Source organism: Dryas octopetala, chromosome 4 (genome assembly GCF_963921425.1).
Source record: "Dryas octopetala chromosome 4, drDryOcto1.1, whole genome shotgun sequence".
NCBI lineage: Eukaryota > Viridiplantae > Streptophyta > Magnoliopsida > Rosales > Rosaceae > Dryas > Dryas octopetala.
Genome location: NC_141369.1, coordinates 23,380,585 through 23,405,148, shown reverse-complemented (window position 1 = coordinate 23,405,148; position 24,564 = coordinate 23,380,585). Strand labels below are relative to the sequence as shown.

Below are 24,564 nucleotides of genomic sequence, written 5' to 3'. Positions count from 1 at the left end.
ACTAATCAATTTTTGATTAGTTCATATATTCCTAATTACTGAATACTTTAATAAAAAGAGAAAATTAATTTCATAAACTATAGTGGGTCACAATCCAAGAGACAAGTTTCCGAATCTGTCTATCAACTATTGTGGGCCAGCGTTTTGGGCTGGACCCCACACAGAAACATCATATATGAAGCCCAAATAACATTTTAGAACTACCAGAAGATATCATATGACTGATTCTACAACAGCTATGCGCCTATGCATATCAGATCATCTTCGGCGTGGTGCAGTATGTCCCTCTTGGCGAGCCACTGTTCTGTTCTCAGACAAAGATCATTGTTTTCTCAGTCTAAGTGATGACAAAATTTACAAACCAAATCCAAATGCCCCATATGTGAATAAAACGGAATGTGTTGGGTTGACGGAGGGTGGTTGATCATGGTTGACACTGCTTTTTGGAGCATGACTGTCAACTTCATGTCTTGTGGTAGCCCTTTGTTTAGAAGGTCATTTGGCTTTTTGCAGGTCCACTGGTGAATCATAGACCCTCATCAAGGAGCCTAATGAGCTCATTTTTCGGGTTCCGGTTTTTAATGGTGTTTGATTTGAATAATCCAAGATGGCGGCAGTGGCAATGGCAATGGCGACAATGCTCTTAACTATAAGGCTGAAAAGTTGATTATGATTAACGGGCGCCAGCTCCTCCCAAGTTACTTAATTATAGAATTAAGGGATTGAATCGTGTACCTCAGACCGCCAGCTCCTCTCAAGTTCCTATATTTTAGAATAAAGGATGACATCGTGTGTCTTAAGATTAAACGTTAAGCCATTTACCTAGCAAAAGATTCAAACAACAAAGCTGGGTTCCTAAAACATAATAATAAATCACCAATAATTGCAGTTTTTGCGAGTATACATGTGGGGGAAAAAAAATACATAAAAGAAGTTGGGTCAAAAATAAAATACAAAATAATTAGGTTCAAATAAACACTCTTAACAAAAAAAAAACAAAAGTAATATCTAAATGATACTGTGAGGTTTGAGTTAAATGGTATTTAATACTGTGAGGTTAGTGTCCATGAGAAGAATAGAATAGAACAAAAGAAAAAATGTTTCTACAAGTAATACATGCTCAACACGTTAAATTTTAAGAAGACTAGAATGGTATTCTTCTTTCAAAACTTTACAGGGGCCATGGCCCCTCTTAGTCCCTTCTATGTTCCGCCCCATGCGCCGAGCAATGTAAGTACTTCTATCTTCAAATCACTCTTCTGCTTAGCTGAAAAAAAAGGCAAAAGTACTGAGACTGTAATTGAGGAATAGCAGCGAAATCCAAATACTTCTTTGAGTTTGTAATGCCACATTGTGAATACTCTAGAAAGTAGGACCATCATTCAGAAAATCAACACAAACCTTTTAAAACAAAGCTCATTTGTGTAGTATTCACCCAGATGAACAAAGGAAAGTATAAAACTGAGACGCATCTTGTTTCAATGATGAGTTATTGTATCCAAGATTGAGTTATAGAAAATACAACATTTGACACAATCTATTTCACTATAAGATTTTAAAGGCCAAACAAACTGTGTGGGTCAGAAGTTGTGAGGTCCATATCCAAAGTCCGACTAAAATGCTCAAGTAATGTATAAAACTTTTACCTCACTGCACAGAAGCCCCAGAAGTCATGCAAAGCTTTGAATCTGCCCCACCACTAAGCACACTATCACCTTTCCACCAGTCCGCACATAGTACCTGAGTACAGCAAAGATCACCATATTATCAAAAATTTGAAATTGTTTTGAACAATGACAAAAAAAGAATAATGTTATATTGGTATACCTTGTCTTCGTGTGAATCAATGACAGCTAAGGGCCACTGCAAGAGAAAACACCATTATTCAGTAAAAAATTTCTCTAAAGGTCATGTTGGGCAGGATGCATGAATTATTGTTAGATAGCAGACACAAGGAGAAGATGTTACCGCAGTTCTCAAATCCCATAGCATAATTTTTCCATCATAAGATGCAGAGAGTAGATGAAACCAAGATTTCTCATGCCACTTGCATGCCGTAACCCAAGAAGTGTGAGATGAGAATTGATAGACAGGAGCAGAAGTTCCTAGAAACATAATAATTTCTGTCAGATGTTTGTGCTCTTGAGTGTGTATGTGAGATAGAGAGAGATAGAGATAGAGATAGAGAGAGAGATAGAGAGAGAGAGAGAGAGAGAGAGAGAGAGAGAGAACTCAACACTTGGCTCATCTAACAGACCTGGTTTACGAGGATCCCATATCCTAAGAATTGGATCAGAACCAGCAGCAGCAACAAGAGCAGAACTTTCACCTCCAATATCAAGGCAGTTGAGGGCTTTACCACAGAACTGTGCAGCAGGAGAATGTTACTGTCTAAACGTTTAAGAAATCCGATAAAGAAAATGCTGGGACTTTGTCCTGTTGCACGTGACATGTATCCAATGCCACCGAAAAAATACAAAGATGGTTCTGGAAAAATACTTCAGAAAACAGAGTGCTAAGAAAATCTATTTGCACTTACTATGTTTGACAAGTCTTTGCCTGTCTCAGCATCCCACCTTCTAATAGAATGGTCCCAAGATGCAGAATAGATTGTTTCATGCTGCGGCCACTTTACACAAGATACACATTGTGTATGGCCCACTAGAGAAGAGACAGCCTCCCCCTGAATGTGATGTAATATCATTAATCATAACAGTAACTTATCAGGAACGCAATCTGGCTCAATAACATCTTAAACTCATAATACTTTTAGGAAAAGATGTTAAGAAAGAACACAAGTTTAATTCAAAACGAAAAAACTAAAATTAAAAAGTTGAAAAAGAAACAGCACATGGTACACAAAATGCAATAATCTCTTATATATTGCTAAAGAGGAAACACTTTATTTATTCTACCAGAACAACTCTCTGAAAATCAAAATGTAATTCGGCATCTCCTTCAGAGGAATTAATTAAGCTGCTTCCCCTTCAAATGAATTGATCTTTCCATTACTTTTACAGTTTTACATCTTACATCAGAATTTTGATTTTCATACAGGATAAAAAATTATTAAAACCAAATATAAATTAATAAACATATATAAAATACCTCCAATTGAGATTCCTTAGCTTGACCAGTTGTTTTTCTCTTCTTAGTTGACACAGTATCACCTTCTGTATTAGGTTCATTTGTCTGCCATATATTGATCGTGCAATCCCAAGAGCCTGAACAGACCTAAGTACATGTAACCCACGAAAAAAAAAATGTAAGCGACACATAACGTCACAGCTCAATCTTGCATACACGACTATCAATATATACACTGGAAAATAGAAGTAGACAAGACCTTATTTCCAGAGGCCTGAGTGGCAACACTTTGAACAGATGCTCTATGTCCACGCAAAATCTTGAATGCCCTTATTCTCAAAGGATTGATTCTAGACTCTTCTGCATTGAACTTCCAGGAAAAATGAATACAAATATTAGTAAATGTGTCAAACTATCATTATAGGAACAGTATGCACATCCAATTACCTTCCACAGCCTCAGTGTCCGATCTTTTGAAGCGGTAGCTACGGTAACATTTTCTCCACCTGCATAAAAAGGAAAAAATGCTCAAGTAATGGTGACAAAATATTATAGCTTTAAGAATTAACAGGTCAAAATTATATATATTAACAGCTGAGTAGAAGTATAAAACTATAAATTACAAAAGTATTGTGGCTTTATTCAACAAGCAATAAGCCCGTTACAAGAAATTATATCTTATAGCTACCTCCTGAATGGATGATACTAACAGAAGAAATTGGTTCACTGTGTCCTTCCAGTATATGTGTACATTCTCCAGCAGTTTTCCATACCCTAAAGAAGGTCAAATTCAAGAAAGTATATTTCGAGCATCCTTATTATGGAGTATAATGATATAAACATAAGATTATCCAAGGTGCAAAAAAAAATAACAAAACTTTTTTAGTACAATTACCTTCCTAAACCATCATAGCACCCTGTCAAAATGAACCTGCCACATAACACAAACCACAGAAGTTTAAGACACTATTTTTTAGCCAAAACAAAAATATTAACATTTAGGATTAGGCTTTCATTGATAACTTCATCTTTATTGCACCACGACCCAAGAGATATGAAGATATCCAATGAATGACAAACATACTGATATATGACAATTGAAGGTTTCCTTTGAAGAGATCTTGGCGTGAAAATTATACTTTTCATGCTACCTTATATAATAAGAGGACCTAATTGCAATTTCCCGGTTCAAAAAAGTTAATCTCACTTTAATATTGTTTAATATTTCACCTAGCATCATGTGATCAAGAACTTAAATTGAAAGGTGAAAACCAAGTCATACAGAATAAGAGTTGATGACAAGAAAGCATTTAAGTATTGACAGACTTCTGTGAACAGATCAATTACGCATTACAAATTATCATTACCATACCTGGGACTAGAACCATCAACTGCACTGACCCAATCATCATGTAAAGAAGGTTCTTCTTCTTTGCGAGGGGTCACAGCCCTTATATATTCGATTTCCAATGTCTTCTCCTGTAATAGGTCACAAGACTATAGTTAGTTATCAAATATAAAGGGGGCTAAAATGACAATGATGATATCCACACACAACACTACACCCCTCCCACTCATAATTTTTGATAGAAGGCCCTTTCGCACTTGATACTATAATTTAAAGCGGACCAAAAATAAACTGCAGTTCCAAATTCCATCTTTAAGTTAAAAGCGATTAAACAGCTAATAAAATCAATTTTTCAAAAGTTGTAACATCCAAAAAACAAAATGGTAAACTCACATTATGTGGCTAGCTGGAGTAATTTCACCTGTCACTTAAGTTTTGTTGGTTTCTCAAAAGAAATTAGATAAATTTTCATACAGACTCTTAGCATTCTCTCTTCTCCTTTTTTCCCCCATTTTACTTGCTTAAAAGATATAGTATTTAATCAGAAAATACACCCTATATAGGGCATAATGCACATAATTCATATATTCATCGCAAAGTGAATCGGAAAAGAGGAGACAAGTACCGCTGATATGCCCTTGGCAAGAAGGAACTGTCCAAGTGACATCCGAACCAGCTCGCCATCGATGAGAAAATCAAACGGCTCCAATTCCCAGTCAGGATTTTCTAATCACAATCAGCAATCAAACTTTTAAAACATACTTGAAATACAAAGTCCAGATAAGCATTGTAAGCAACTAACAAACTTATGACACTAAACAAAAACTTCCTTTTCCCTCAGTTTCTTGGCAGCCAAACAGAGGACCAATGGCGAAACCGAAAACACGTGTAAGTACACGAGAGCTTACCCGTTTTGAGAAGATTGTTGACGACGGTGGAGAGGCCCAGTCGGGTGAGAATGGATGGGACGGAAATTGGGGAATTTGAAACTTTGAAGGGAGGGTCGAGCTTCGTGATGAAGCGCACATGGACCAACCTGTCTCCTGAACTAACGTCTGTGTCCATCTCTTGCTTGCTTCTCTGAGTGAAAGAGAAGGACGAGAGAGAGAGAGAGAGAGAGGTACTAGGTAGGGTTTAAGGCGTAAGGCAAGGAAGGAACTAGGGTTTAGTAAATTGAAGGAAAGAAAAGCACGGAGCGAAACGCAGCGTTTGGTTTTGTGGTTCACTGGTTCCCTTCATAAATATTGTCATTTTTGGGACTGGATTAAAGTGTTTGTTCTCTTCTTTAAAAATATATATATATATGTGTGTGGAGTGGATTAGGCGTTAAATATTGTCATTTTTTCTTCTCTTCGTAACAAATCTGATTTTTTTCTTGATAGTAAATACCTGTTAATCATACTTGCTAAATTATATAACAAATAATACACAATTAACTTTGTAACAACACTATAGAATGACATAAATTTATATAAGAATTGTAAATAATGTAAGTATTACACTTCATCTCCCATATAAATAAAGAAAACACCTTCGTTTAAAAACTCAAGATTTGCCTTCGATTAATTAAAATATTAAAATGTTGAAAATGAAATTTTAACGAAGATAAAAGAATTTGGGTTGAAGGATTTGTTAAGATGGCCACATGTGCATGACTCATGCATTATCAACTAGTTTCTGTCAGTGAGAATATGCAAAAGCAAAGGTTTTGCTACTTCAAATGCTGCTTTTGGGGCATCAAACAAATTTTCTATCAAGATATTATAGACTAGTTTCTGTCTAGATTTTGCTATTTTGCATATGAATGAAGAAATTAGCAAAGCAGTTTATTTTTTATTTACTCTTCAACCATAACTGCTACAAATTTACTTTTGGGGCAGCATCCCTCTTAGCTTCAGAACTGCTACAAATTAAAGGTGTTGAAAAGAAAAAACATCACTATTGCTAAGAAGAAATTTCCAACAACTGCAACAGTTCCCTCAGCAATGATCATTCCGAGCAAATTTTGCAATTAGCCTTGCAACGGAGGCGGGTTTCTCAACATGAGGGAGATGACCGGAATCTGGTATTAGCCGCATGATTGCAAATGGAAGTTCACAGCGTAGCCTCTGCATTATATAGATTACAGCAAAGTGAAGTACGTAAAACATTGAACCGGAAATAAGTGTTCAAACTTCGTTCAACTTGTGAGCTTTGTGTGAAACCAAGCTCTGGAGAGCTAGGATAAGACTCAATAAGGAATGCATTTACATTGACATCTAACTTATGTTACTTTCTAGCAACAGGTAGGGTCAGCAGTCACACAATATACCTATTGGGCTCAAGTTTTTCAAATAGCACTGCTAAACATTAAATATAGGCTATAGCTCATCGCCCCCTAAAAACCTCAAGAACATTATTGGAAGAAGAGGCCACAAAATAAGTATTATGAATTGGCTGTTCGTAGGTGATGTTCTCATTCACCCTTTTCATCATAAGATTTTACTTCAAACAGACATAGGGAGTATTGAAACTATTTTAACAGTTTCTGTTGTTTATTCTTGTATTGCATTGGCTGCCAAATTTAGTCTTGCAAGCTAGCTTTAACTAATACTATATCTCTAGTGCATTTTTTTAAATGAAGAGCACAATTTCAGTCTTCCGTCTTAAAATGACTGGGAAACATGATGAGGCCATTTCTTACAGAATCCATTTGTGTTAACCTGCTCATTTTTTTGTTACAACCAAAAAAGTTAAGTAGAAGCTCAAAACTGACCAATGTTTGCTTGTAGCTGATAATCTGATCCTCCTCACTGCAAATGACAAGTGCCTTCTGCTTCACCTGTAAATTAAAAATTGAAAATACAGGCTGCATGTTAACAACACAAAAGGAACTCTAGAAACTTATACAACAAAGATATTACCAATTATATACTATATTCAAGCTGTTTATTGCCCATCAGTACTTAAAAATTCAGTTTACCGCTTATACATATATATATATATATTCGTTAAGATGGCAATAGTGTACCTGTTTTATTTGGGAAATAACGTTATAGCCCCCACTAGTCATAAAACTGACTGTTGCATCTTTCCACCAAGGCAGCAGACAGTGTAAGCGTCCCACCTGATTAGGACACTGTATCTATTAGATTTATATTACACCTACTTCAACTAAGATACACAATTATTCCAAGGTAAAAGTTCAACAATACATTAAATTTCGTCCCTATTGGAGTACGAACAGGAAAACGTATCATTTACATTGTCTGAGAAAATTAACAAGTCGACAATCTTACATTGGTCCAATCAAAGGTTGTAGCGAATGAAATGCCATGGAAGGCCAACATGTTTGCATAAAGGCGTAAAGGGATGCTCTTCAATAAAGAAACCTGGTAGATAAAAGGATAAAAAATATTAGGCAAGCTCATTAAAAGAGAATTTCATGTATGACTGCAATATTGGTGTAGTAGGAAGGAGAAAGCAATACAAATTAAGTATCCAATTTCCCCGCCAGCCTGCCTTCTAATCAGCATTATGTTGACAGACATCACATAATCACATATATATTTAACATAATAATAGAGCATGTCTTATGAAAATCACCCACCCCAGCATAGGCTACTGCTTTAGGTAATTTTGCTAGGTCTCCGGTGCCTTCTGCATACACACTTGCATTAATTAAAACCAACTTTTCAACCTGTAAAATAGAAAATGAAAGGAAAACAGATATAATTGGGTAAATAACAAACCATAGAGTGAGTGAAAAAAACTATTGAATGGGTTAAAACTTGAAAATTAATCCATTGAAAGCACAATAAATCATTTCTTAAACAGTGCTTTTAGAGAAAGAGAGAGAGAGACTTACAGCTATCGGATAATGGACTGCAAAGTCAATTGCAACAGAAGCACCAAGGCTTGGTCCAACTAATATCATTGGCCTTCTGATGTAGGACTTCCAAAACTAGAATTTAAATGCAAAAACCAATTAAATCTCCGAGCTGAAATAATAAGATTGCATTTCAATTTTCACCACAAATGCTGAACCGTAGGGCATTGCTTAGAGACAGAAATGACATTTCTGAACCCTAAAGAAAAAGAAAAACTCAAACTACATAGTACATAGATACCTGATAGAGGTGATGACGCTTGGATGCTGCATTGCATAGTGGACGCCTTTCTAGTACAGATAAAAAATGATTAAAAGGATGAATATCAAAGCACTTGTTGCAAGAAAGACAGGAAATCCAGCCAGAAAAAACAAAGAGGAAAAGACAGGTGGATGAACCTAAATCAGAGAAGCCCCAACCAAGAATATCAACAGCCCAAGCCTCCAACCCAGCCTCTTCAAGCAGAGGGTATGTGCACCTCCATTCTAAACAAGAACTAATAAATACAAACATAACGAAACATGTTTAGCAGGACTTCACATTGTAATAGTCATGGTATCATTTGTAATGGTGCAGGCATTACAAACCTGTCAAAGCAATGGAGGAGAACCACTGGATTGGTCTCACTTTGTCTTAGAGGTTTCACACAACTACTCATTATACAACTTTCAGATAACCCAATCTGCAATTGTAACAGAAAATGTAAGAAGGGGAAGAGACCCCTGCATTTTAATTTTGAAGAGATAAATGAAAAATATTCACAGTAGATAAACTGTGACTTCCCTATACGACCTTATCAAATTACTAATACATGGAATTTGTTATTAAGCTAGGGAAATTTTGAAAATTAGCCCTTTTTATTTCCAATAAAGACATTTAGACATTTTTTAGAATTTTAGGAAGCTCCCTGTCAATTGCCTCTCAACCACTACTCGAATAGGGTTCGAACACGTCTCAAGAGGTTTCGAGCAGTACTCGATAGGGGCTCGAGCAATTCTCAATGGTTACATTTGTAAAATCCTAAGAAACGAAAAAAGAAGGCAAAATTTTAAAAAAAATAATAATAATAATTGTGTTCAAATTTGGCTAATTTTTAAAATTTCCCATTAAACTAGTAAACTACTAGCACGACCTTCTTTAGTACAAAACTATAGTCTATAGTTCACCCTTTCAAAAAGCCAAAATGTACTCTCTTCTTTTCGTTGAAATGACATCAGATAGCACACAAATGCACATATTTTGGCACTTGTCTAATAGAAAAAGACAAAGCAGCAGGTACAATTTGAAAAAATTTGAAAAAAGATCAAAAAGTGAAATGAAGAACCCCTTTAATGAGAAAAGGTACGGAATAATAATTGAGATTCACAAAAATGTCAATGAAATTAGTACCTGCATTTACCATAAATTAAAATTAAAATATAAATTAGTACCTGCACAGGGAGTCTCTCCATCCTTTGAGCCAAGGTTCGGGCATATGGGTCCTTGATTTTCTCGACCTCCTTAGGAAGAAATGAAGGAAACCCAGTACCAGAAGCTGCACCACTTCCATTTTGGACAACCCGTAGACCCCTAAAGCTTCCACATTTCCTTGCCATTCTCACTGGTGCTTCTGGTGGTGGTGGCGATGGCAGTGAAGAACCCCACACCAGAGGCATCATTTTGTTGAACCGCCAGTAAAGAGGAAGAAGAAGAAGATCGAGATTTTTTGATGATTAAGGATGGTACTGTCTTCTCTGGAGAGCAGAAAGAGAGAAATAAAAGCTGGTGTCTTGATGCCTGTGGGCAGCAAGAGCAGGCTACGTGTTAAAAACGTGCCATTTTCGGGCAACACCCTTTTTGTAGACTATGTGTACGGTTATGACACAAGTCACAGAACTATATACCAAATATGGCTCTGTTTCACTTTCACCACGTGATTTCAGTTTTGACAGTTTAACACAAAAAAGTTATAAAATTTATGAGTTTCTTTTCTTTTCTTTTTTTTTTGAGTTTTTTTTTTTATTTTGGTATCAGAACTTTGGGTTTTATCCTAATTAGATACCTAAAATATTATTTGTCCTAATTTCATACCTAAATTTTTATTTTGTTTTAATATAAGATGAATTTTTTCAGATTAGTTTATTTTGTTAATATTTTTTAACAAAAGTCACATTGTATACTAATTTGGGACAAAAATAAAATTTAGATATAAAATTTGGACAAATAATAATTTAGGTATCTAGTTAGAATAAATCCCAAAATTCATATACCAAAATTGAAAAAAACTTTTTTTTTTTTTTATATATTTGACATACATAATAAAGCAATTTAATAAATGTACATATATACTTTAGTCACATTATAAACACAACGCAATCAAACTACAGATATAATTTAGTCAATATATGAACGCAATTTAGTTGATATACAAACATACTATAGTCAAATGTACAAATTGCAATTTAGTCGATATACAAACACAATTTAGTCGATGTACAAACACAATTTAATCGAAGTACAAAAACACAAAAACACAATTTAATCAAGCTACAAACATAATTCAATCAAGATACAGATGCAATATAGTCAATGTACAAACACAATATACTTAACTTACAAACACGATTTAGTCAAGATAAAATATAGTAGGTACAAATACAATATCTACTAAATACAAATATGTAGAAGACTTGTCAAATGAGGTATATTTTATTTTAGGCAGAGGTAACACTTATGAGATCCACTCTGTATTATAGTTTAATGACCGGAGATGTCTATTTTCAAAGTCTCCAGCAATGACCATACTTTAAAAAAAAACATAAATTATTAAGATATTTAATTATGATCGAATAAATAGACAAATATAGTGATTTTGATAAACATTTAAAATGATTACTATTTAATAAAATGATTACATAAATTTTAGATTTGTCCGTCTTTTTAAAATGATGATTCTTAATTAATAACTTTGAAAATAGACACGACCAGTTTCAATCCCAAATTACAAAAAATTACACACATACAAAATAATGAGAAGAAAACCACACATCTCTTTGAAGTTTGAATTGACAAAGCTAGGCAAATGACCTATGTTTATTACATGTGAATGTGTTGTCCCCTCCCCCACCCCCCCCCCCCCTCTTTTTCAGGTGTATTTACTTTAGGATTTGGATCATCTCCTAAGCACTCTAATCTATTCACTTTGTTAACTTTTTAATTATATAATGACACATGTCTTTTATAGCATCCTATGGTTCACACTCATTTATAATTATAATTACCAAATCAAAATAATTAAAAGGGTTTTTTTTTTTCAAATAATTAAAATATATTTATGCTTATAATTTTCTTTTAATTCTATGTGTCTACAACAAAAAGAGAATAAAGAGGTGGGTGTGAGGAATTTGCAGACACTATAGTGTGTGAGGGGGTAGGTTTGGGATGCACATTGTTAGTGGGGGATTCTTAGCTTTTTATTTTTGTTTTGTAAATTTTATATATGTATTGAAGAATAAAAAGAAGAAGAAGGAGGGGTGGATTTGGGGATCTACAGGTCATGGGGGGGATCGAATTCTTAGCCTTTTGTTTTAATTTTTTATATGTATTTTCATAGCAGGAGAAAGAAAAACAAGAAAAAGGAGGAGGAAGAAGAAGAAGAAGAAGAAGAAAGGGGGAGGCGGGGGAGGAAGCGACGTGGGTGGGGAAGAGAGAGAAAGAAAGGAGTTGGAGGTTGGGGAATGGGGAATGGGGAATAGGGAGGCTGGGCTGGGCTTATAGTTTTCTTGTTTTTCTTATTTTTAGTTATTTTAATTTAGTAATTATAGTTCTAAATAAGTTCGAATCATAGGATGTTATAAAAGACATGTGTCAATATATAATTAAACTGTTAGCAAAGTTAGGAGATTAGAGTGCTTAAGAGAGGATCCAAATCCTTTACTTTATGTCCTCTTGTAGTGGCTATAATTTCTCAACCCCATTTTGTTTGGTTTTTGGACACTTTTTCATTTGGATGACAAACTTGTCCCTCAAAGATGTGGCTGCTTTGAATTTTTTGGTGTATTGCTTGTGGTTCTAAACCCTTGCACCACCCTTTACCAAAAAAAAAAAAAAAAAAACCCTTGCACCACCAAAATCCAACTTATTTTCTTCATCATATTAAGAGTATTAGTCCACTTATTTAATATTCATATATTCATATATATATATATATGTTTGAAATTAATAAAAAATAATGAAACATAAGACTCGATAAATTATAAAATATATAATATTTAGGGTTTTTTTAAAGCCCATAATAGAAAATAAGCCTTTTTTTTTATCTCATTAAAAAAACCACTGGTTAAACCCTGGTTAGCTTTAATGAAAACACATGAAAAAATAGGTTAGGCATAGACCCAGCGCATGCCACATTTTTTTTTTCCACATCAGGAGTATTGCCATTGTTATAACAATGACAATTAGGGTCCGTTTGGGAACCTGTATTTCAAGAGGTGGATTTGGATTTGAGCTTCTCAAATTCAAATTCACCTGTTTGGACTTATTTTTAAGTAAGGATTTGAATTTGGCCCAAATCCAGGATAGATTTGAAAGGCCAAAAACCGTGTATTTGAAATCACTTCTCAATCTAGGTATTTGAAATCCTCAGTTCAATAGAAAATCTAACCCGATCTCACCTCCACACAAACCCAACCGCGCCACCACCTCCAGGCTTCGATCTGCTCATGCCGGCGTCGACGAGCTCCTTCTAGCGTCGGCCACCTCTGTCGGGTTCGACTTCTCCGGCCAAAAAGTTGTCTCACCACAACCTCAAACTCCGACCTCGCCTCCACACAATCACCACCTCCCAGAATCGATCTGCTCCTGCCGGTGTCGATCAGCTCCATTGGACCTGTTTGTTCCTTAAGAAATCCATCATTTACTAGCTTGTTTGACTACTATGGTGAGTTGTGTGTATGTGGGTTTTGCCTGTTGGACATGAGTTTACGAGTCTGCACCTTTTTCAAAGGTGGTCTTTAATGTTACCCATCATTGAGTTTTTGTTGAAAGAATCCAAATGGGTGTTCCATGCCCAGAACAATTTCGTAGTTATGTTAACAATCTACTGTCAGTGTTGACTGTGTGGTTAAAGTAGTGTTCTCCTTCTCTGTTAATCAACTCCTGTCAATCTTGGTTGCGGCTGCTTTCAGCTTGAACTGACTAGATGTTGCTTGTATATGTAAAAATTTAAAAACTCAGTTTAGGCAAATTAAGACCCGCTATAACCCATTCAAACCATCTTGCTCAGCTTACTTGTAGCTCAGCATTGATGAAATTGGTGATTTAACTACTTCTATGGCTATTCTAGGCACATAATACATGCTAAAGCTCACATCACCTCCTGAATAGTTCGTATGCCTTTTTGTTGTTCATTTGAAGATTTATGTTCACTTGTATTCAGGGTAGATTAAGAAGTAAGAATCTGAACCAGCAACAATCTCTATTGCATTAGCTCATTGTGCTTTTAGGCTTCTCTCATAGGCTTGATGATTGTTTTCTTTCTTATGTTATTCTTTCTAGTATCATATTGCAACTTAAAATTGGCTTGCACTTATAATTGTCTTGTTATCGTTGACTCTACTTTTTATTTGTTAAAATGAAAATGTGAGAGAGAGATAAAAGTCTATTTCTTTTGTCTTGCATAAGTCTTCTGTTGTCTTGACAAACTTAGACAACTTTCTTGTGCTGTCTTGACAAACTTAGACAACTTTCTTGTTGAGGAAACATACATATATATATATAGATGATAGTGAAAAACAAATATATAGTTAGACAACTTAGACACCTTGTCTTCATTTTTTATTTGTTTTACTCTACTTTTTTTTTCTTTTTAATCAAGTTTTTTACTTATTTTTTTCTTTCAGTTTGTATTGATCTATAGTTTTTTTTTTTTTTTTTAATTTTATAGTTCACACAAATATGAAAAGATTTATGTCACAAGCTCAAAGTAGTTCTAAGTCACAATCCCAATTGGAGGCAAAGTCAAGAAGATACCTTACATGGAACCCACAAATGGATACTGCAATGGCTAAAGCTTTATATGACCAAATGAATGCTGGTAATGAAATCTCTACCCACTGACCCCTATTTTTGTGCTTAATTCCCAGTTTTTAACTAACTACAAACTGAATGAAGGTAACAAGGGTGATGGAGATTGGAAACCACAAGCATATCAAGCAGTTGTGGATGAGTTGAATGTAACTTTGCAACTTGGTTTGACAAAGGAGAATGTCAAGAACAGACTTAGAGCTTGGAAGAAACACTATGCTATTGTCACTGACATCAAGAGTCAAAGTGGGCTCACTTGGGACGAAGAAAAAAAGATGGTTCCAATCTCAGCAGAAAATTTGAGTGTTTGGAATGACTATTGTGAGGTATAACTAAAAATTATTGCTATTTTAAATTCCAAGCTTCTTATGCTTTTTCATTTTCCATAAGCTATTTGTTAATTCTGTGTGCTTAATTTGGCTAGTCTATCTCTTATTGCTCTTTTAAAACCCTTTTCTCTAAGATAGCAAAATTTTTAATGGACAAAATTGATACATCAATGCTTAGTTTTGTTTCTCTTAATTAGTAGAAGTTAACATATTAGTATCAAGAATAAGCAGATATTTCAAGGCAATGACAAATACTAGATGTTAATTAACAAAGACGTGCAGGGATTTTCTTTTCAGCTTGCAAATAGTTTAATCTTCTTTTCCCCACATTTTACACTTATTCAGATGACTCACAAATTTATTAACTTATCATGCCTTGATTCAATTTGAGAAATTTAACACCATCAAAGAATCAAAGCTATTCATTTTCTACAGGTTATTCAAGTGTACACATTTGGGATGTCTAAATTTCCATAGGAATATTAGAAGATAGATATTAAGGGAAAAATCCAGAGAATAAGTCAACTTTTATGTTTACTTCATTGCTTATGAATTCAATCAATCTCATAGGTTGTACACATTGAGAATAAATTATACATCATTCCATGAGATGATGGTAAAATTTTTTACTAATGTGGCCAAAACTGTCTAGTTAATGGTTTAATATGTCTACTTAATGGTTCTCCCTTGGAGCATAGATTTGAATGTGCATATTTTCGGACAAAAGATTAGAACTTTTGCATTTACGGGACATCCCAAATGAACCCTTTATTAGTGAAGCTGAAAGTCTGAAACATTTTGCTTTCTATATACAGAGAAAAATAGAAGCATGTTGTTGACTGCATGTTGTTGATAAATTGCCTCTAAATGCTGGCTCTATTGCTGACTGTTGTTGATAAATTGCCTTGAAATAACAGAATCACAGGGGGATGGGGTTGGAGGAATCCTGTAGATGTAGATATGTTGACATATTAGTATCAAGAATAAGCAGAGTTCAAATAAACAAATTGGTTGGTACATGTATTTCTATGTCTTTTGTAGTCTGATAAACATATCTGTACAAGTATTATACCACTATTTTAATATATGTTCTAACTTTAGTACAAGTGTTATACCTATTCTGCATAAGCTATTTGTTTTTAGGTGTGGTATGCATGATGGTGAATTGAATGGTGCATTGACTTCATCAATATTATACCTTATTTCCTGTTATTTTTGTAGTCACATCTTGCTGCTCGTGGTTATCAAAACAAGGTTATTGATAATTGGGATGATATTGTGATGTTGTGTGGGAAAGATAGGGCGACTGGTGAAGGGGCAGAAGATGTTGGAAATGCTGAGCACATGATGGAGGCTGAAGAAGAAAATGAAGGTGATTTCATTCCTAACTCCCATGCTTCTACACATCCTGCAACTTCAACTTGTGACTCACATCCATATAAGAAAAAGAAAAAAGATCTAGTGGCACAAGCAATTGGTGATGTGGCAAACACCCTAAAGGAGTTTATGGCAAGTCAAGTGACCAAACAACTCAGAGGAGAAAAAGTACATAAAGTGGTTTCAGATATACCAAACCTTAATAGATTGCAAGTTTTTAAGGCTGTACGAATATTGATGGCTGGTAACCCAGAAGAGTTATCACTTTTGAAATCTCGTTCTGATGCCGAAAAGACCGAGTGGGTACGGATGCTTATTTGTCAGTCTGAAGGTACTTTCTCTTCATTATCAATTTTACCTTTTTTTATTATTATTTTTTTCATATAAACTATATTGATTAGGTGATTTGAGTGTATTTTTCAGGTATGGGAAACCAATGATTAAAGTGGTAGAAGATGAAGCCCTTGCATGTTTGAAGCTCTTTATGGAAAACATATTAGAACAACATTTCTTTGATGGTGTTGGATCTTTTTGTGAATAATATTTGATATTATTTTAAACAATATTGTATCTGTTTTGGAACCTTATGTATGAAGCTCCTATGTGGTTTGAACGATTTGTTATCCTTTTTTAAACAATATGTAGTGATTTCTATATAAAGTACAATTTAAAATGAGTTAGTTTTAAATATATAGGTCATGGGCCTCATTTATAAGCTATCTTTGCAAGCTTATCATATGTTACCATAATGATATACTTAAATTAAAAAATTTCAATTGAAATCCTCATATTTCATTTTTTTTATCCAAACAAGAGGATTTGAAATACATGAATTTAAAATACATGAATTTGAAATTCAAATTCAAATTCAAATTCTCAATCCAAAGTGGGCTCACTTGCTATAGTCATTGTTCACTATACTCCCTATACAACAACACCGATAAAAAAAAAGCTACTTATATATATATGATGTTATTTTTTTATATAAACATGTCAACAATTCATAAAACAAAAAAAATCACCTCACGTCAACCCTTGTGATGTTTGTTGTTGCAAAGCCACTGCGTATCAATGCAAAGTTCATATCAAATAGTGGCAATCATCATTGTACTGCAGCATCTATGCCCTTAGTGTGTTTTTTTTTTTGTCGGTTTGAGCACCCATTTTTTAAAATGTGGGTTTATTTCTTATTATGCTGATTTTTATAACACTTAAAAACATCCGATGACTTTATTTATTATTAAGATTGAAAGGTGGACTTTAAAATCATCTACTTAATATTTATATAAATTTTGAATATGTTGAAATAGATTGAAATGATTTAGAAACATTTTGAAATTTGTTGAATGAGATCGAAATTTACTATTGCATTTCAATTTCGATCGTTTTTTTTTTGTAAAAATTTTTTTGGATATCGAAGTCGTTAAGAATCGAATTTTCCAATCCACTTTGTAAAAGGTTTTTTTCAGCAAAAAAAAAAAAAACTTGTACAAGGTCAATTTGTTGAGCAGAAAAAAAGAAAAAAGAAAAAAAAAGAGGAGTGTAAATTCTGATTGAAGGAAAGGACTAAAGGCGGGTAAATATATTCATTAAAAGAAAAGCACAAAAAAGAAGTTTTTTAAAACTTCATTACGTTGATATTGGGCAAATCCGCAAATAGGACCAAGAACTCAAACCAAAAACGAAAGAGAAAGGGGAAACAAAAACAACATTACGTTGATTTTGGGCAATCTCTCTGCAACATAGCGTAAACCCAAACCTGCAATGACAGAGGACAGTGGCGCTAGGGTTTCCTCCGATTTGCCCAATGATGCCTCACAAACAAGGCAAAGGTACCATGCCTCCTATCCAACTAAAACCCTATTTTATTTGCCAAATTTAAATCTCCTTTTTTTTTTTTTTTTTCTATTTATTAAAACCCTGTAATTGTTCTCGTGATTTTCTTCCTCTTATGCTTTAAAATAACTCTATTTCGTTTTTGTTTAAGGATTGTAATTAGATGGACGATGGTTGTGAACTTGTGAGTGTTGCCCTTCTACTGGATGCGTGTGAAGGGTGTTTTAGGGTTTTTTTTTATTGGGAGTTTTTACGTATTTGGAATTTTGGTATTTTTTAAAACATTGGTGGGAACAATTTTTAGAATTTTTGAGGCTTTAAACGTTTTCAACTAGTATTGGAATTGGTTTAAAGATGGAGGATAAATATTGAAGTTTATTACTTGAAACAATTTAGATACGAGGTCTTGGCTTACTGCTAATGTTGTGAGGCCAGTAGTGTTATTAAAGCCATCATCTTGATTTTGTTCCCAAAGGAAAAGATACTGAAGATTGTATATTTTAGTTCCAATATCTTATTTGTGGGAATTGTCATTAGGCGAGTTTGAGCTTGTGCATGCCATGCTCATTTGTATTTATTACGTGGTCTGTCAAAATATCTTAACCTTAGCACTTGCTACAGAAAGAAAAGAAAGTGGGATCAACCTGCAGCGTCCTTGGTTTCGGCTGGTTTAGCTGTACCTGGAGCTCTCCCATTGGGCAATGTGGGATCGCTTGGTGGGATTACACTTCCTGGTGTAACTCCAATGCTCGGTGCTCTTTTGATGAATCCACTTGCGGTTAGCTGCCCGACCATACCTCAGGTGTTTCAGACTCCTTTGATACCGCAACAGACTGCCACGGTCATACAGAAATTAAATCAAGTGAGATACCCTTTTTCGATTATCTTTCCCCTCACTTCTCAGGGCTTTAAAAGACCTCTTTTGCTGCATTTAGTTGAGATTGCGCATATGAGGGCTGTGATAACCCATTGCTAAGAGCTTGTAGAAAACTTCCACTATTCTCTAATAATTCATTATTTTGGGATACGCATGTTGTTCTCTTCCCACGTATATTTTGGTTTTCAAATTGCGCCGCTTATGAACTAATTTTTTTTTCTTGCTCATACTTTGTTAATTTGCAATTGATTTGTTTCTAATTTCTTATTTGCTTTGTTGAATGATTTTCTATCTAGCCAAAGATCCAAGATGAGTTAATAGCACGAGAAATCGTAATTAACGATGCAGAGTCTTCTGTTCGTTACAAGCTGACAAAACGCCAAACGCAGGAGGAGGTGAATTATATATATATTTTAAAGCTTGTACTTTGTAGGAGAATTGATTTTTTATTAGTTTGTAATGGATGATTCTTTCGTTTGCGATTGACGGTGTATAATGCTTGCAGATCCAAAGGTGCACTGGTGCTGTGGTGATAACAAGGTTTGTTGGTTTTCAATGGCAGTACTGGGTGCATCTATAGTCTTTCCTTGTTCTTGTATCATGTGTATAATGCAGATACTGAATTGCCTTTGCAGGGGCAAGTATCTACCACCAAATTCCTCAAGTGATGGTGAAAAGCCATTATATCTTCATATTTCTGCAGGGGCTCATGTAAGTAGAATTGACTTCATCTTTGATGCCATACATTACTGTTGAAAAACTTTTTCTGTGTGAGTGCTTATGATGGATGTTTTTATGTTTGATAATAAAGGTGTACATTAGCATTTGAGTGTTTGTGAGTATTGCTTTTGTCCATCTATGATTGGATAGTTTTTGTCAAAATATGTTGCATGATCATATGACAATTATTTTAAACTTATCTCATTGACGTCAAGATTAGATGGTTAAAAAAGAACATCATTATTGTGTGAACTTTGGGTCATATTGCCCTTTGATAAAGTCCTCCCTTCTTCCCCTCCAAGGCTCTGACCTATTGGCTATCTGTCAAAGTTTACATCTTGAATTTTAATTTTCATGGATGAATTTGGATTTGGTTTCATCATAATCATGGCTTTCCAGTTAAAAGAGACAGCAGAACGAATTTTAGCAGTTGATCGTGCAGCTGCCATGGTTGAAGAAATGCTGAAACATGGTCAGAATTTACAGCCCGTGTCTTCCTCTTTTCATTTGACTATGTGCAACGGAGTGAAGGTATGCTTGCATAAAAGGCCAGCTTGTGTGGTATTGCAAATTGATGGCATTAATTCACTAACTGAATCTGGTTTCTCAGGCACCAAGCACATGTGTATATCTGGGCTTTGATGCGGATCCGTCATTGAATATTGCTGCTCGTATACGTGGGCCAAATGTGAGCTCTTTTATTCTCCCCCTCTTCCATATGTCTTATGAGTAACCTTAAATTTTTCTGGATTTTAGCAGTGTATTCTCTGTGGTCAATGATTTTCAACTCTTTTTCTATCTCTCCTCTTCCTTTCCCTCTTACTGTATGCTTGCACTTGTATGCATGTAAGCTCTATTGGTACTTGATGTTTAGATTGCTTCTTTTAGTTGTATGTATCATATGCATTTAGTATATATAATGTTTTTGTTTGTAATCAGGATTAAGTATTTCTTTAAGCAGTTCATTTTATAGTTTATCTTGTACGTGATGAAGATAATTGGTTCTAATGTTTGAAGCTTTCTCTGACATCTCCATACAATTGGGAGAAATTGTTTTTGTGTCGGTGGTGGTTTGGTTTTGTACATGCAGGACCAGTATATAAATCACATTATGAATGAAACAGGAGCAACTGTCTCACTCAGAGGGTGTGGTTCAGGAAATATTGAGAGTGTACATGGCGAAGGTATCACCTTTTATATGCAGTATGATCTTATTGCAAGCCTGTTGATCCAGCGTACTGTTAATTTATTGTTACCTGTTTCTTCATTTTTGCTTGCAGAAGGGCAACTACCATTGCATTTATTCTTGTCAAGTAATAATTCTAAAAGTCTTGAAGATGCTAAGCTTTTGGCTGAAAATCTTTTGGATACACTCAGTGTAGAGTGTGGTGTCTCCAGGTAATTTATAGGCATTGCATTTGTTAGAAGTGCTCTAACTCTTCTTTCTAAATATGATGAGTGGGATTCGCTCCCCAGTTTCTTAATTGTTACATTTATTTTGGGGAATGTAATGCATGATTCACCTGTATTCCAAAACTTTCATCATGTAATCTATTAATATTTTTGTTTTGTAGTATAGAAACTTTCATATGTTGCTTCTTGTAAAAACTTTGTTTCATCCACCATGTGGAGTTTAGAATTCTATTGGTTGTGCTCGTTGCATGAATATCCGGTTTCCATTAGCTAGTTTGGTTTGTGCTGTAGCTTGTAATTGGGTACTGTAGATAACTTGTTGCAATTTTCTGTCATAGGGTTTCATCATCTAAGGTTTATAGTGCTGTTCCACCCCCACAGCAGGTATATACTGCCGTTCCACCGCCACATCAGTTGTTGGCTGGAGTTCGGAGTTCTGGAAATGAGGTAAAAGCAATTACAAGTCTGGCATCTCCAACTGTGGGTGTTCCGCCAGCTGCCCCAGTTTCCTCAGTTGGAACCATTGGGGTCACTACTGTCTTTCCTCAAGGGACAGTATCTCAATCTGGAGGATTGTTAAACTGTGCGCAATCTCAGGCAAACATTGGTGGGTATCCACAACCTCTATTATCTGGTGGAACAAGCTACAATGGATATGGTGGGATATATCCTCAAGTCACACCCTTGCAACAAGTTGCCCTGGCCCTTAGACAGTCATCATCCCCCATTGCTTCTACCGTTGATCCCACAACATCAGTGCCAAGCACTGAACCAAAGTCAAGTGCTAACTCTGATTCTGATTTTGAGAAGGAGAAATGCCCTCCACAAAAGCGGAAGTTTCAGGAGTTACCAATTGTTTCCAAGGGTCGTGCAAAAGTCCATCAGGTACCAGTGCATGCTCCTTGATGGTTTGTCTTTGGATATAGCTGTGAGATCTAAGCTTGTGCACTTCACTGGAATTTCAAGCACTTTGGAAATGAATAAATTAATATAAAAAATATTAATAATAGTTGAATCCAAGTTTCTAGAATAAAGATAGGCAAGTCAGAAAAGAAAGCATTGCTTTGTGAATTTTCACTAGACGAAGGTATTTTATTTTTGGGTTACATTCCCATCAACTTGGCCCAAGATACCAGAAATGATCATTCTATTTTTCCCTGCATATATGTACTTGAGTTTTCTTCAGCACCAACATGATCATTTAGGTAGATGGATTATGTTGTTCAATGTTTGATTTTTACTTTTATTGATCTTTTGTGATCACTTTTATATAGTTATATCTTGTGCTGACTTGCAGTGCTCGCTATTCCAGGTATTTTCTCTGACCTTCTATGAGGCTAACATGCCGATACTGGACCTCTCTATTGGGCCATTGGTTTGTATTTTTCACAGGGTTTCAATTTTGGAGGCACCATTGGAGGATCACTTATAGCTTCAGAGCTGTATTCATCAGACAATCTAGATTTCCTACTGTTTAATAAAATGTTCTACTTAGGTCATGTTACCAGAACATATTTTAGGTTTTTCTGTTTGCAATAAGTCCAGTGTTGGGTTTTCTTCAATTCTTGATAAGCAGCCATAGCTATGTTGCCTTCTTGGGCTTTCACCAGCAGTATGCACAGCCAAACTCCTAGAGAAGAGGTACCATCACGACCAATGCCAGCTTCAATTGCATCTCATGAGTTCTCCATGGTTTTAATGATGATTTTGAATTTGTAAATTCTCAGTACGATACTTCATTCCTGTTACTTTGGGCATAAAATAGCATCCGTATTGATGGGTGAACCTCTTTGCTAGCAAGAAAATTGGCTGTGCATGCTGGTGGGTGCCACTCCATATGGCATTTGATTTTACTTGCTCCTGCTGAAAGCAGAAATACAAGTACATCTTCTTTTTTTTTTAAGGCTCCCAAGCCACAAATAAATACTTAGCTTCTATTTGTTGTCTTCCCTTTATGAACTTGGCCATATCATTGAAAGAGAGACCGTGGAATTGTAGTTATGCTCTGCAATTTCACACGTTGCATTTTCACGTGTGAAATTGCAAGAATGACATGTGTACCTTTATGCTATAGAACAATCTAGACTTGTTTCAGTCCAAAAAAAGGAAAATCTATAGATTTGTTTGGTGATACGAAATCCATGGTCTGTAGTAACTTGGTATGTTTTATCTGGAGTGCCTTACCATTTTTTCTCATTATGTCGTACCTTCTTTGTACCTATATGATTTTTATTTTTTAAGATAAATTATTTTCTCAGTTACGGCTCTGAGTATTAAATCTTTAGGTTATTACTCAACTTTACTGCAAAAAACTTCATTTTATGGTTATTGAGCTATTAGTTTTTCCTTTTGGTTTCTTTTCTTCCTAACTGACTGCAGGAATTGCCAAAGCCAATTGAGCTGCAGGCAGATTGCGTGAGAAATGTATCCACTATGCCAGCTCCAAAGAAGTTGGTCCAGCCGGCATCAAATGGAATGCCACCGCCCCCAGCTAGAACCATGCCTCCACCTCCACCTCCACCAAAATTTACCTCATCAGCACAGGCTGTTGAAGTGCTTGACAAGAACAATGTTCTGAACAAAACAAAACCTGATAGCGTTCCTGGTATGCATGAAGATTTGCTATAATTTTGATGGGATGGAAGGGTATGTGTTTGTGTGTGTGTGTGTGTTGTGTGATGTGTGATGTACAAAGATGTCTGAAACTGTTTCGTTATCTCAGATACTCTGGTCAAGCTTATGGAATATGGCGAGGATGATGATGACTCTGAGGATACTAATGAAGAATTACCTACTAGCAACGGTGGTGGAGTGACAGCTCGAAAGCCCTTCTGGGCTTTATGAGTGGTCAACTTCTGTTGTTATTGGCTGTCAATGGGCTCCTTCCTGTGGGAGATGAGGGGATTAAGTCCTAGGTGTAGATTAGTAATAGATTTTGTGTGTTGGAGTTTAAGGGGTAGTTTTTGGTTGGATTGTCTGCTTGTGTACAGTTATTTCGCGTGTTAGAAGGCCATAAGAAAAATGGGTTTCTTTCGAGTATATTCACTGCCAAATGTTATATAGGAATTAGAAAGATTGAAGATAGCATTGATAAGCAAGCTGTTTTTGGTTCATTGTAAGTGGTATTCATGATGAACCTTCTGTGTTGTATTTAACTAACTTAAACTTGATCCTTCTCTTTGGAAACAGTGCAATTTAAAAATAAAAAAGAACAAAAGGAAGGTCTTTAAAGATTGTTCTTGGTAGTCGCAAGAGATATCTTTGTTATCCCTGTCCAGTTGATTGTGTTTCTGTTTTTCATTGGATGGAAATGTTATTAGGAGGATACTTTGGCGATATTGGTGAGTTTCTGATTCATTTCGAAATTTAATTTCAGATATTAATCAATAAAAATAATGAATAGTTAAAAAAAAAAAAATCAAATAAATAAAGTTGAATAAAAAAAAGATAAAAAAGAAAAAGATAAAAAGAGATGAGTAGATTTTACGAGGTCATGCGGTGATGCAGAATACTTGTTCATTGTCTCCATAAATATCTCGAGTCAGTCCATTGCCCAGTGGCCATTTCCAACAGAATCATCCTTTTCCCGGGACCTACATGAAATTGAAGTGCGTACGGTCCTGTCCTTATCAACTGGCAAATTCA

General features: G+C 35.2%; 4 protein-coding genes across 7 annotated transcripts; 2 read left to right on the top strand and 2 right to left on the bottom strand.

Annotated features, from left to right (window-relative positions):
* Positions 1–891: 891 nt before the first annotated feature.
* Positions 892–5,610, bottom strand: LOC147288469 (Transducin/WD40 repeat-like superfamily protein). Its single transcript, XM_086241216.1, has 14 exons — positions 5,344–5,610; positions 5,061–5,161; positions 4,460–4,566; positions 3,983–4,018; positions 3,776–3,861; positions 3,535–3,593; positions 3,347–3,457; positions 3,109–3,234; positions 2,540–2,683; positions 2,258–2,366; positions 1,969–2,105; positions 1,828–1,863; positions 1,647–1,740; positions 892–1,267 (listed from the first exon to the last, which is right to left on the bottom strand). Exons 1-13 carry the CDS (start codon positions 5,498–5,500, stop codon positions 1,648–1,650), a joined length of 1,302 nt encoding a protein of 433 aa, XP_086097342.1. The 5' UTR covers positions 5,501–5,610; the 3' UTR covers positions 892–1,267; position 1,647.
* Positions 5,611–6,248: 638 nt separating this feature from the next.
* On the bottom strand, positions 6,249–10,088 carry LOC147288468 (alpha/beta-Hydrolases superfamily protein). Its single transcript, XM_086241121.1, has 10 exons — positions 9,735–10,088; positions 8,892–8,986; positions 8,703–8,800; positions 8,545–8,594; positions 8,283–8,378; positions 8,025–8,114; positions 7,714–7,806; positions 7,446–7,541; positions 7,191–7,256; positions 6,249–6,543 (listed from the first exon to the last, which is right to left on the bottom strand). Exons 1-10 carry the CDS (start codon positions 9,960–9,962, stop codon positions 6,415–6,417), a joined length of 1,041 nt encoding a protein of 346 aa, XP_086097247.1. The 5' UTR covers positions 9,963–10,088; the 3' UTR covers positions 6,249–6,414.
* Positions 10,089–14,238: 4,150 nt separating this feature from the next.
* Positions 14,239–16,606, top strand: LOC147288467 (uncharacterized). Its single transcript, XM_086241015.1, has 4 exons — positions 14,239–14,377; positions 14,455–14,693; positions 15,918–16,404; positions 16,497–16,606. The coding sequence occupies exons 1-4, from the start codon at positions 14,239–14,241 to the stop codon at positions 16,511–16,513; spliced, it is 882 nt and encodes a 293-aa protein (XP_086097141.1). The 3' UTR covers positions 16,514–16,606.
* Positions 16,607–17,722: 1,116 nt separating this feature from the next.
* On the top strand, positions 17,723–24,504 carry RIK (RS2-interacting KH protein). 4 transcript variants are annotated; one of them, XR_015121920.1, is made up of 12 exons: positions 17,723–17,905; positions 18,531–18,771; positions 19,083–19,181; positions 19,292–19,326; positions 19,422–19,497; positions 19,906–20,037; positions 20,117–20,194; positions 20,597–20,690; positions 20,787–20,904; positions 21,258–21,804; positions 22,232–22,560; positions 22,647–23,348. XR_015121920.1 is itself a non-coding variant. In XM_086241810.1 (12 exons), the coding sequence occupies exons 1-11, from the start codon at positions 17,838–17,840 to the stop codon at positions 23,545–23,547; spliced, it is 1,737 nt and encodes a 578-aa protein (XP_086097936.1). In that variant the 5' UTR covers positions 17,723–17,837; the 3' UTR covers positions 23,548–23,565; positions 23,642–24,504. The 4 variants fall into 4 exon arrangements, 3 of the variants coding, with proteins under 3 accessions (XP_086097936.1, XP_086097935.1, XP_086097937.1); XM_086241810.1 differs by lacking the exon at positions 22,232–22,560 and adding an exon at positions 23,642–24,504 and having other exon boundaries at positions 23,299–23,565; XM_086241809.1 differs by lacking the exon at positions 22,232–22,560 and adding an exon at positions 23,642–24,500 and having other exon boundaries at positions 23,299–23,524.
* The last annotated feature ends 60 nt before the right edge of the window (positions 24,505–24,564 follow it).

Bases quoted from the DNA above. Each gene is read 5' to 3' on its own strand.
- LOC147288469 (XM_086241216.1), bottom strand. From the start codon at position 5,500: ATGGACACAGACGTTAGTTCAGGAGACAGGTTGGTCCATGTGCGCTTC. The intron at 4,567-5,060 runs GTACTTGTCTCC...GACCTATTACAG, and splicing joins TTGCCAAGGGCATATCAGCG to GAGAAGACATTGGAAATCGA. The intron at 3,862-3,982 runs GTAATTGTACTA...GACCTTCTTTAG, and splicing joins TGCTATGATGGTTTAGGAAG to GGTATGGAAAACTGCTGGAG.
- LOC147288468 (XM_086241121.1), bottom strand. From the start codon at position 9,962: ATGATGCCTCTGGTGTGGGGTTCTTCACTGCCATCGCCACCACCACCA. The intron at 8,987-9,734 runs GTACTAATTTAT...TTACAATTGCAG, and splicing joins TGGAGAGACTCCCTGTGCAG to ATTGGGTTATCTGAAAGTTG. The intron at 7,257-7,445 runs GTACACTATTGC...TTTAATTTACAG, and splicing joins TTATTTCCCAAATAAAACAG to GTGAAGCAGAAGGCACTTGT.
- LOC147288467 (XM_086241015.1), top strand. From the start codon at position 14,239: ATGAAAAGATTTATGTCACAAGCTCAAAGTAGTTCTAAGTCACAATCC. The intron at 14,378-14,454 runs GTAATGAAATCT...AACTGAATGAAG, and splicing joins ATATGACCAAATGAATGCTG to GTAACAAGGGTGATGGAGAT. The intron at 14,694-15,917 runs GTATAACTAAAA...TTATTTTTGTAG, and splicing joins TTTGGAATGACTATTGTGAG to TCACATCTTGCTGCTCGTGG.
- RIK (XM_086241809.1), top strand. From the start codon at position 17,838: ATGACAGAGGACAGTGGCGCTAGGGTTTCCTCCGATTTGCCCAATGAT. The intron at 17,906-18,530 runs GTACCATGCCTC...CACTTGCTACAG, and splicing joins GCCTCACAAACAAGGCAAAG to AAAGAAAAGAAAGTGGGATC. The intron at 19,182-19,291 runs GTGAATTATATA...TAATGCTTGCAG, and splicing joins AACGCCAAACGCAGGAGGAG to ATCCAAAGGTGCACTGGTGC.